A 12,898-nucleotide genomic window follows, 5' to 3' on the forward strand; every position below is an offset into this window, starting at 1 on the left:
TCTGTATAGTTTCCATTTACCAAATTACACTCAAAAACTATTGGCCAACTCATGATGCCATAAGCAGGGGCTCTGAATTTTTTTCTTTCTTTCGTTTTATTTTATGTGGAAGGGCCCTGTCAGATATTTACATGCTCCTTTTTGACTCTTCAGACCTCAGACCAATATACTGGCTGAACCCTATTCAAATAAGCCTTGACTATGAGTGGGACTGAACTTGGAACAATGTTGTGAAAAGGACTCCTCAATCACACAATCATGCTCCTTCTTATCCCCTTTTTGTTTAGGTACAAACCTATATTCTTAGTTTAGTTAAAAGAAAGTATTAAAGACAAAAGGTGACATTTCTGAACAATCTTGTATTTTCTTAAAAGGCAATAGAAGTGGATTGTTGAGTTACTGGTCAACAACAACTTGAAACAAATGTCATCATCTGCTTTATAGTTTAATTTTGAATGAAATATAAAAGAGCAGATGTTTATTCATTTATTACTAAGTTATTATTTATTTATTTTCCTGCTGCTTAAATATATAAGGTGTAGTGTAGGAGGAAAGATTAGATCAACACTATTATATTCTATTCCCTACAACTACTACTATTAGCTACTACTCCAACAGGCAGTAGAACAGCAGGTCTTTTCAAACAAACACTTTCTTTCATTCATTTACTTGTTTCTGTCATTAGGTGAAGGCCATGCTGGGGCCAAGGGTTTAGTCAAATAAATCAGCCTCAGTACCTATTCCTTTTTCAAAGCCTGGTACTTTTTCTATAGATTTATAAGGCTGAACTGTTAAGTTACAAGGTAGGAAACAAACCAACACTGGCTGTCAGGTGGTGAGACACAGGCATACAGACACACACACACCACACACACACATTTTGGAGGTGTAGTAGAACTGCATCAGTGACCAGGTTGCAATTCCTCAATTCATGTGACAAAATTTTGACACCAAATGAAAAATGTCTAAGTGAAGTTATCAATCTTTGTGTGTTTTTGAATGGTTAATACGTCTTCCATACTGTAATTCTCTCTTTCTCTCTGTATACACACACACACACATCAACATAGGAAAGGATTCCACAGTTTCCATCAACCAAATCCATTTACAAGGCTTTGGTCAGCATAGGACTATTATAGAAGACACCCCAGGTACCGTGTGGTGGGACCGAACCTGAAACAATGTGGTTGTGAAACAAACTTTGTAACCACACAGCTTTGCTGTTCACCCTTTGCTAATTACATTTTTAACAAAATACCTGACATTAACTAAATTTGGAAAGTAAAACTTTGAAAGAATTTAGTGAAATAATTAACTTTACATCATTTAGTTAGCATTTGTAACATAATTAAAGATAACAGCATAAAACTGCGACTGAAGTTTTAATTTAAATATGAACATTTTAAACAAATGGTTTAAAACATGAGACAATCACAGGTGGGTTTGTCACAAAAGGGTTAAATAATTTGTATTGTAAGAGAAGACTCTTCAAGAAACACCTGCTGTTAATCCCTTCATTATGTTATTAATGCATAAGGTGTATGCTGTCATGCACCTGAGCATTGTATTCAAGAAGCTCATTATTATAAATATAAAACAAAAAGTTTTACCTGCACTGATCTGTATATGTTTATAACAACCAAAAATATTAACAATGAAGTCACAACCTGAAAGATAAAGAAATGATTGTTTGGATAAACTACGGCTGAACTGTGAATGTGTGCTTATCATTTTTAGATTTCATAAAGGATATTTGAAATTTCATACATACACACACATACAAACGTATACATTCACAAACACATGCAAACAAACATGTACAGTCATATATACGCACAAATGTACATACACTGGTACATACATGCATACACATGTATATACACATATAATGTACATAAACCCACACAGACTCTTGTACACACACATATACATCCACACATACATATGCATTCACATATTTGGACACATATATGTACATTCATATATACATACATGTACATCCATATATATACACATACATGCTTGTGTGTGCATGTGTGTGTTTGTTTGTTTAGTACCTGTAGTCGCTTTCATTCCACAATTTCTCACTAGTGATATCTAGATATCTAGTCAACAGAGATCTTCAGCAAATTTGTGCAGTATCTGAGGAAAGAAAAGATAACCTTCTCTTTTGCTTCTTCAGACACCATTGTAAAACCTTCATGCATGTGTAACAGATGAATATATATATATATATATATATATATATAGAGAGAGAGAGAGAGAGAGAGAGGTTATGAGAGGTAATGGTGTCAATAAGACCCTAAGGTGTCAGGTAATGCTGAGTAAGTGCTATGGATAGACCATAGTTAAGCTCTAGGTTTGGTGATTAGGCGAATAAGGAGTCCAATGACCAATAATGTTTGAGAGTTTGAGTTCTTCTAGAATTAATTAATTTCATTTTATTGTTTCAACCATGAACAGTGTTGTTTTCAACAATAAAAATATCTAAGACTAAATTATTCAGTATTCTTTCTTCTTTTTTCAAAATGGCGGATGTAATATGATGGAGTTTTAGCTGCTATATCTGCCATGTCAAACGACCATGTAGAATCTCACTTGTTAGGTCTTTATTCTAGTTTTCATCTGACAGTTTACGTTCAACTCGATAACTTCTTTTAATGATCGATTCGAGCTTGTATAGATTTCGTTGCAACTTAATCATTGAACTTCTTAAGATAACTAAAACGAACAACATCCTGTTGATAATTAATGGAATCCTGACAATCTGTATTTACTGAGGATGACTTGATCTGTAATTGTTTTTATAGAAATATCAAAGACAATTTTCTCTCTTTATCTCTCTCTCTGCTGAGTACTGAAAGCAATCTAGTGTCCTATGTTCAGTCTTTAAATGTCACAATAACTACAACAGCAACAATAACAATTTTGCTTCGGTACATGTAACTGCAATTAAATATTTTCTGTATACTCAATGAAGCTGACAGCTAAACCTTAAAAGCGTTATAAGATTAATGTCAGGTAGATGCTTTATAATACTTATCTTTTATGCAGTGTCAATCCGTAACTGACTTCAGTTTATTTATACAGTTTAAAAACAACCATTAAACTTCGCAAGCGCTTGAAGAGATTGACCCCAATACTCATTTTTTTTAACACTGGTACTTATTCTATCAGTCCCTTTTGCCAAACCACAAGGTTACTGGACATAAACACACCAACACCAGTTGTCAAACTGGTGGGGGACAAACACAAAGACACATACACACACACACATATGAGTGGAGGCACAATGGCTCAGTGGTTAGGGCAGCAGACTCACAGTCATAGGATCGCGGTTTCAATTCCCAGACCGGGTGTTGTGAGTGTTTATTGAGTGAAAATACCTAAAATTCCACAAGGCTCCGGCAGGGGTGGTGGCAAATCCTGCTGTACTCTTTCACTACAACTTTCTCTCACTCTTTATTCCTGTTTCTGTTGTATCTGTATTTCAAAGGGCCAGCCCTGTCACACTGTGTCATGCTGAATATCCCCGAGAACTACATTAAAGGTTCACGTGACTGTGGAGTGCTCAGCCATTTGCACATTAATTTCACAAGCAGGCTGTTCCGTTCATTGTATCAACTGGAACCTTCGTCGTCATAACCAATGGAGTACCACAACATATATATGAAGGGCTTCTTTTCAGTTTCTGTCTACTAAATCCACTCACAAGGTTTTGGTTGGCCCGAGGCTATAGAACATAGACACTTACCCAAGGTGTCATGTAGTGGGACAGAACCTGAAACCAAGTGGTTAGGAAGCAAACTTCTTACCACACAGCCATGTCTAATGCTTGTATGCAAAAAACTTTTTTTAAAGTAAATAAAAACGTAAAAGATTTTGAGTGACATATTTACCTTTTTAGAAAAGACACTGTATTGACAAAACTGCTGGAGCCCAATCACAAATAACATACAGTAGCCAACACTGGGCAAGTACAGGATGCGTTCAGCTATTACGAAACCAACACGAAAGAACAGATTACTGGCCGGAAGGAATGGTATGAGTAGAAATGCAATGGATAAAAGAAGCAGCCTGCCAATGAAATAGAAATGAGAGAGAAAGAGTTACAAATAAAATGTAAATAAATAAATGAATGATGATAAACATAGGGGAGATGAACAAAGCAGTCTTTTGATACTGGGAAACTTATAAATACATGCAAAATATAAGAGTGGCTGTGTGGTAAAGTTTGCTTCTCAGCCACATGGTTCTGGGTTCAGTCTCGCTGAATGACACCGCAGGCTAAAAGTGTCTTCTATTATGGACTCAGGTTGACCAAAACTTTGTGAGTGGATTTGGAAGATGGAAACTGAAAGAAGACCATCATATGTATAATGTGTGTGTGTGTGTGTGTGTGTGTGTGTGTGTTTGTCCTCCTACTGCTTGATAATAACCAGTGTTGGTGTGTTTATGTTCCTGCAACTTAGCGGTTTGGCAAAAGAGTCCAATAGAATAAGTAGCAGATTTTAAAAAACAAATAAGTACTGGGGTCGATTCATTCAACTAAAATGTTTCAAGGCAGTGCTCCAGCATGGCCACAGCCTAATGACTGAAACAAATAAGAGAAATAAGATGATAAAATGTATATATATGCATATATGAGTTCCTTTTGAGTGTTGGGCCTCACGGAGCAAGGTGGTTGAGTTCCTTTCAAGTGTTGGGCCTCACAGAGGCAATGACCAAGACCTTTGGCATGTTGTGCTTGAGAAGAAAACCCATCAAGCCAAGCAAAATCACCATCGTGGCAGATACCAGTGTTGTGCAAATTGGCACCCTTGCCGGTGGCATGTAACTGCACCCTGGGGTCACACAAATGGCACCCATGTTGGTGGCATGTAAAAGCACCTATTACAATGTCGGAGTAGTTGGCATTAGGAAGGGTATCCAGTCGTAGAAAATTATGTCAAATCAGACTGGAGTCTGGTGCAGCCTTCCAGTGTGCCAGCCCAGTCAAACTGTCCAACCCATGCCAGCATGGACAACAGTGGCATGTAAAAAGCACCATTTGAGCGTGATCGTTATCAGCATCGCCTTACTGGCACTTGTGCCAGTGGTACGTGAACAAAACATTCGAGCAAGGTCATTGCCAGTGCCGCTTGACCGACTCCTGTGCAGGTGGCATGTAAAAAACACCATTTTGAGCATGGCCGTTGCCAGTACCGCCAGACTGGCCCTCGTGGCGGTGGCACGTAAAAGCACCCACTACACTCATAGAGTGGTTGGCATTAAGAAGGGCATCCAGCTGTAGAAACACTACCAGATCAGATTGTGGCCTGGTGCAGCCATCTGGTTCACCAGTTCTCAGTCAAATCGTCCAACCCATGCTAGCATGGAAAGCAGACGTTAAACAATAATGATGATGATATATATATATATATATATATGAACACTCATATATATACATATACACACAGACACATATATACATGTGGAGAGAGAGAGAGAGAGAGAGAATTCGGGCTTATGCATCACAGTATATAAACCTTGCTTCTACCTTGTCCAGTGGCCTGTACAGCAGGAAGCGCCAAGAGGGAAAGTGGTGTCTTAGTAACAGAACTGTTACCACCTTTGTCTGATATATGATATTAATGAGAAACCCAGATTACGAAGGTGACAGCCAAGAAAGTTGAGGTGCAATGACGACACCTAAGAAAGCCAGGGTGAGGTGACAGTCAGAAAAGTCACAGTGACAACCAGGAAAAATAGGTGACTAAACACCATGAAGTCAAATATATATGTGTATATAAGGATTTACTTTTCGTAATGAGATAAAAAACCAAGGCTGTGTATAATATAGAACATTTATAAATAGAATGTCTTACAGCTGTTTCCAGGATATTTATTATAACCCTTCATCGGAGACGGTGTGAGAGGATGATTAAGCAATAGTTAGTTTAGTTAAGATAGGAAATAAAGAGTGAGTGTAGGGATATTGTATTTGTAAATCCGTTGTTTAGGCAGAATGGTATACATATAAGATTCCAATACCTTGTGAATAAAATCCAATTGTTTTTAAGATTGGTAGTTGTCTTTGTAAATCCATTATTAAGATTCCAATACCCTATGAGTAAAATCCAATAGTCTAAACATTCTACAGACACATAATTCTAAAGGATGATGATGATGATGATGATCACAACTACGTCAACCAATTATATATAAGTGGGGCGTCCTGAGGGACGACCTAAATAGATCGATAGATATATGTAAGTTTTCATATTTATGCATTAAAATCACATGACATAGAAGATCCTCTCCCCACACTCTCTCTCATATCTATCTCTCGATCTATATCATCATCATCTGGTTGAGCTTGCTTATTTATAGTGTCTTTTGATTGCTAATTTCTTGTCTAGGGTTGCAGGTCCTATAGACAATTGCAGTGTCAGTCAAACTGACGGGTTTCCCAGGCCAAGATTCATAAAAGTGTAATTTGTTCTGCAAAGTGGGAAGAAAGGACAAAGAAGTATTTTTTTCATGTTATGCATTTCATTCCCCACCACCATCCTGCTTTCCAATGATTGTGGCATTTCCACTCTTCTCAAGGCTTCAAAGTTTCACCATGACCCTGGCAGGGTAACTAACAGGTATTATGCATTGCCAAAGGGCGACCTGTGATTTTGTCTGGGGCTGCTTATTGAGTATCACAGCTAACCTGTATATCTACAAATCATTCCTCTATCCGCAAACTGGGGACCTGATGAATAGGAGTTATCATCACCACACCATCATATACATACAGGCATACATACCAACATATATATGTATATACTTAAAAGGTCATCTGTTATGGCCAGTCAGAGGGTGGCCACTGGTTTTGCACCTACAAAGCACTTAGCTAAGTGTGATATCAATGGTCACTCTCTGATTGGTATTAATAAACTACTTTCTAAATATATTACTGTTTTAATGCTTTAGAGTGTGCTTCCTTTTCAGATATATGGCTCAGTGGTTAGAGCATTGGGCTCGCAATCATGAGGTAGTGAGTTCAATTCCTGGACCGGGCTCTGTGTTGTCTTCTTGAGCAAAACACTTTATTTCGCATTGCTCCAGTTCACTCAGCTGCAGAAATGAATTGTGATATCACTGGTGCCAAGCTGTATCGGCCTTTGCTTTTCTCTTGGATAACTTTGGTGGTATGGAGAGAGGCTGGAATGCATGGGCGACTGCTGGTCTTCCATAAACAAACTTGCCCAGACTTGTGCCTCAGAGGGGAACTTTTTATGTGCAATCCCATGGTCATTCATGACCAAAGGGAGTCTTTATATATATTCTATGGATAGGTTTTATGATTTATGCCAGTTCAGTTAGTGGTGACATTTTGATGTAAGAACCAATTTGCATCAAAAGCCAAGATAAATTTTGGAGAAGATAATGAAATGTTAAAAGAATATCCTGTATTTTTCAGTTTGTAACAAATGATAGATAAGTAAAAATATGAGTAAGTTGAATAAATGATTACCTCTTCTGGTGTCCTGGACTACAAGTAACAGAAACATGTAAGAATGTGCAAAATCCTACCCAAAAGAGTAAGACAAGAACACATCTTGGATCAAGGAAGGATTCGATAGTAGGAATACATCCCATCGACCAATCAAAACAAAGCCACCATGGGTTTAACAATAACCATACATTGAGAGCATACAAGTAACTGTAGTTGATGGACTAGAAAGGAAGAAAATAAAGAAATTGCTTGAGTGTATATATATATATATTTAATTATTATATTGTAATTAAAAAGACTGAACATTTTATTGTGCACATAATTATTACATTACATGAATATTTCATTCCAAGGCATGCAAGCCATAAAGAGAGAGATGCTGCCAGAAGATATGATTTCAGAAAGGAATATAGCATGCAGGTAGACATCCACCATGGCTCAGTTCTTAGTTCTCTCTAATATGTTATAGTTCTCCAGGTTGTATCATAGAAGTTTAAGACTTGTTGCCAGTGGGAACTCCTGTATGTTGATGATTTAGTTCTCGTAGGTGAATGTGTCAAAGAAATATAAGAAATTCCAAACTAGGAAGCAACATCCAGAATTAAGAGGCTCCAAAGTAAACTTAGCAAAGACAAAATTTTTAAGTAAAAGTTAAAAAGACAGGATCCTGCTATAATCAAAGAGGTGGCTTTGCTCAATATACAGAAAAGGAGTTGGTAGGAATTCTGTGCAGTGTACCAAATGTAAACAAAGGGTGGATGAGAAATACAGTGACATTGCTAGACAGGCAGACACAAAAGAAAGATTTTGCTTGCAGCAGAGATACAAGAGTTGTTAGCATGATGCCTGTTGTAATCTTTCATGCAATATATTATAGAGATTGAATATATCTCATATATAATCACTTAATTTGTTGTGAATTTCTAAAAGTATTAATTTTACAAATTGCCATTAGTTTATTTCAATGGATTTTCATATGAGGTGCATTCCAGAAGTTTTGGGACTTTTAAGGAGAGAGACAGTTATAACTGTCCAAGCCCTTTAGCATTCAGATTATTCTGTCAAATGTCATTGCTTATTCATTCAGATTGCTTTGAATTAATCATGCATTATCTCGTAGTTTTGAGACCTAAATGATATAGTTGTTTATCATAAGAATAACATTGTAGGGTAGGTGTGAAACGTCGAATTTATGTCCAAACATAAAACAAGTAGAATATTTGGGCCAGATATGGTGGGTTCAAATGCTAAAGGGTTAAATTATTGTAATTTTAATATGTCATTTCTGTATACTTAATAAAGTGATATGCCCAAATTTTTTTAATTCCAGTTTGAAGGAGATGACAGCATTTTGAACCCTAACCCTTCCAAAACCTGCTGGTCATAGCTAACTAGTTTGTACAATGCAGTGCGGGTGACACATGGAATTTCTTCGAGCGAGATTGTTGCCGGTGCCCCTGAGCTGGCTCTTGTGTGGGGTTGTTGTAGGATTTTCGAGCGGGATCGTTGCCGGTGCCCCTGGGCTGGCACTTGTGCGGGTGACACATGAGGTTTCTTGAGCGAGATGAGCGTGGCCGTTGCCAGTACCGCCTGACTGGCCTTCGTGCGGGTGACACGTAAAAGCACCCACTACACTCTCTGAGTGGTTGGCGTTAGGAAGGGCATCCAGCTGTAGAAACTCTGCCAAATCAGATTGGAGCCTGGTGTAGCCATCTGGTTTCACCAGTCCTCAGTCAAATTGTCCAACCCATGCTAGCATGGAAAGCGGACGTTAAACGACGACGACGACGAGTCAGGGCATGAAGACAATTTAGAGGCTTACTCTGCAATAAAGTTTTCTGTTAACTGGGCAAAAATGCTACATAAACATATGAAATGCTCCAAACTGCTTACGAATTAACTTATGTGAGCCAAGCATCAGTTTTTCACTGGCACAAGAGGTTCAAGAACAGTAGAGAGTGGGTAAGAGATGATGGGATGTGTGTGAGGGACAATCAGAACATCAGAGCTGGTTGAGAAAATTCGTAATGTTTTGGATGAAGACCATTGTGTGTTTATAAAGACAATAAGTATACACTTTCAAGTTGGTGTGGCAACTGTGCAGAGAATTAGTCATGAAGATCTGAATATGTGCCAAATTTGTGCAAAGTTTGTTCCCAGAATGCTCAGTGATGGACAGAAGGAAAGACATATTGGTGACAGTATTTATGTCTGACTACTCTTAATTCTTTATCTTTCTGCTTCCAGCCAAGCTCTGCATTCTTCTGAAGTTTCATTTTGTCAGTTCTCTTGACTTCCAGATTTGTTTACTAGTTATTTTCTCTCTTTCTCTCTCTCTCACTATCTCCCCCTTCCACAGGTTTATTTATATAATCTCCCCCTTTATAATATTTTCTTTCTTCCATCTCACTCAGCATAGCCACTGCTTTCTCATTCCATATTCATCTAGTGTGACAGACAGAAGGCAGCAAATGATAAAAGAGAAATGTGACTTGGCATTTGATGTGTGTGTGTGTGTAGCATATTATATAAATATTTAATTTTATATAATCGTTGTATTATATAGACATCTGTATTATAAAGACAGATATATACAACTGTTATATTATTAGATATAATATTTTTATATCATAGAGATATTATACATACTTATGAATATTGTATGTATTTATGATAGGATATATATTATTATGTTTATTCATGTATAACATAAACAGGGGAACCATTTCCAAATTTCATTCAATTGACCTTTTGGTCAAATGTATAGATCAACAGACTGAGAAAGAAAGAAAAAAAATACACACACACAGTAAATTCTGATCAGTGCATTTTCATGTGCTTATTGAAATCAACCGTTATTTATCATACATCAAAGTGGGTCTTTTTTGAAATTCCTGACAAAGATCCTCCTGATCCATGATAAATGACTGTTGATTCAATGATCACATGAAGATGCAACAATCAGAATTTATAGTATTTAAATAACTTCTTTCTAATGTACAGTTGAACAAAAGGCCAATTGAATTAAACCATGGATTGGAAATATAATCACTGTTTACCACAAAATAAACAAAAGCTAAATATAAATACATATATATATATTATTACACATAATTATATAATATTTATTATATGTAATATATACACAAACACACACACACATAGAGAGATACATATTCGTATAATTACATAACATGTTATGCAGTGTAAATAGTAAAGGTTTTTTTCTCTCTCCCCTCTTCTCTCTCTATCACATGCACACAACTAAATATTTTATGCTTGGAGAGATAGGAAACTATATATTTTTATTAGAACAATTATGGATGCCCTTCTTACTCAGCCAGCCACAAAGTAGGAATGAAACCCCATTTTTTATTCCAGTTCTATATTTAAGAGATGAATTATGTACATTATTTACATATGACGGATATTTTTTATTACTCAAACCAAACTTGAGCAAGTGATGTCTTGTGTTTCCCCACTAACTCTCACATAATGCAAACAGATATATCCTCAGTGTATTAAATAGACATCTGTATTATATCTCACACACACACACACACATATATATATATATATATATATATATATATAAGGGAAAGAGAAACATACATCTAATTATTTATTTTCATCATTAAAAAAATAACGTAAAGCACTTTTAGCCCTCTATATGATTTGGTATTTATTCATCTATTTACTACTGTATAGCTACAGCTGCGGTTTTTCAACAGCTGTATCACAGCAAGCTGTGAAGGGTGTAGGAACATGCTGTTAGAGAGGTCACAGAAATTTGCAGACATTTCAACAGATATTCTTTGAGATCCAGATTTTAAATGGCAATCTCTGAAGCATAGATATTTATAAGGTTACCATTTTGGGAACCAATTACTGAGCTGACTCTAAAAAAAACAAAAAAAACAAAACAAAACAAAACAAAAGGTTTAAAGATCATTGGTTCAATGTATCAGACTCCATTCTACAGAGGTCATGAATTCAGTATTAAGGTTTTTCACACAAATAGTTATACAATCTGCTCATGAGCAAAGTACATAACTCCATAATCCTATTTGGAAATCTGTGTAGAAAGCAATAGAATTATCCTTTATTTGACTTAGACTATCTCAATATCCATCTCCCTCACCACCACACAAACATACAGCTTTCTCTGCCTTTATAAGATTTCTCATTCTCTGCAACACGGAGACAACACTTCACAAGTTTATCAAGTTACTTAAAACTAGTTTCATTTATAAGTTATACCGAAGATCAACTAATGTGATGTTCTCTACTTAGTTGTATTGACACATGAAAATTTATTGCAAACATACAACCAGTTTAAGTATAATCCTGTACCTGCACACACACACACACATGCACGCATACGCACATTTTGTATAGGTGATGTGACTAGTTCATTTCTGTTGACATACATAGCTATGTACAATACCACAGAGTGTAGTTTATGCTTTTAAACATTGTGTGTGTGTGTGAGTGTGTGCATGTATCTTTGTCCCTACCATCACTAGACAAACAGTGTTGGTGTGTTTATGTACTCATAACTTATTGATTCAGTGAAAGAGGTTATTAGAATAAGTACCAGACTTTAAAACAAGAAAAGTGCTGGATTCAGCTAAAATTCTTCAAATTGATGAACCACCATAGCTGCAGTCTAATGGTTGAAACAAGTAAAAGGTAAAAGATAAAAGATCCAGGAGTTTTTTTTTTCCTTAATATCTAGCATTAGTATACTTTTCTACCAGATTATATGCAAAAAACAAAAATAAAAAAAACAAAAACAAGGAAACTATAAATAAATTTGAGAATAGATTATGACTTACTCTGAGGTAAAAACTTGAGACAAATGAATGTGGATTATCAACAATCTGAAACGTTGGAGGTTTGAATCCCATCAGCTTCCATCGAAGAGCCAATAACAGAATTCCAGAAACCATCAATATGAGGTGTCGTATAAGTAAAGACTTCCCCCAACAAGGCACTTTCTGAAATTATATATTAATTAACACATATACATCATCATCATTGTTTAACGTCCACTTTCTATGCTAGCATGGGTTGGACGATTTGATTGAGGACTGGCAAACCAGATGGCTACAAATATATATATATATATATATATATCAAAAGGTAATCTTTATGTCCAACTTAACATGAATGTTTTGTTAGAACACCAAATACTGCATAATTTACCTAGAGAGAACCTCTTACATGAACTCATGGTGCATAAAAGCACTTATATTTACATCACTGACAGATGAGAATCATCTGCTACAACCTCTGGAACTGCCAAATTAAGTGACTTAGTCCTGTTTTGGGTTCCTTGGTGGCAGATGTCTAGTAGCAACAAAACAGCCAAATCTCACTGTCAACAATATATAGAATTTTAGTGTC

General features: G+C 36.3%; 1 protein-coding gene across 6 annotated transcripts in view; it reads right to left on the reverse strand.

Moving 5' to 3' along the window:
• The window catches only part of LOC106881469 (protein O-mannosyl-transferase TMTC4), a 117,766-nt gene that overhangs the window by 16,750 nt on the left and 88,118 nt on the right, over positions 1 to 12,898 (reverse strand). For all 6 annotated transcript variants that reach the window (XM_089350396.1, XM_014931875.3, XM_014931866.3 and 3 more), the window contains exons 7-10: positions 12,328 to 12,489; positions 7,508 to 7,710; positions 3,900 to 4,077; positions 1,611 to 1,667 (exon numbers count right to left, since the gene is read on the reverse strand). In XM_089350396.1, the coding sequence (XP_089206522.1) occupies positions 1,611 to 1,667; positions 3,900 to 4,077; positions 7,508 to 7,710; positions 12,328 to 12,489 (600 nt within the window). The remainder of the gene's footprint in view (positions 1 to 1,610; positions 1,668 to 3,899; positions 4,078 to 7,507; positions 7,711 to 12,327; positions 12,490 to 12,898) is intronic.

The sequence above is a fragment of the Octopus bimaculoides genome, chromosome 4 (genome assembly GCF_046866305.1).
Source record: "Octopus bimaculoides isolate indiv1 chromosome 4, ASM4686630v1, whole genome shotgun sequence".
NCBI lineage: Eukaryota > Metazoa > Mollusca > Cephalopoda > Octopoda > Octopodidae > Octopus > Octopus bimaculoides.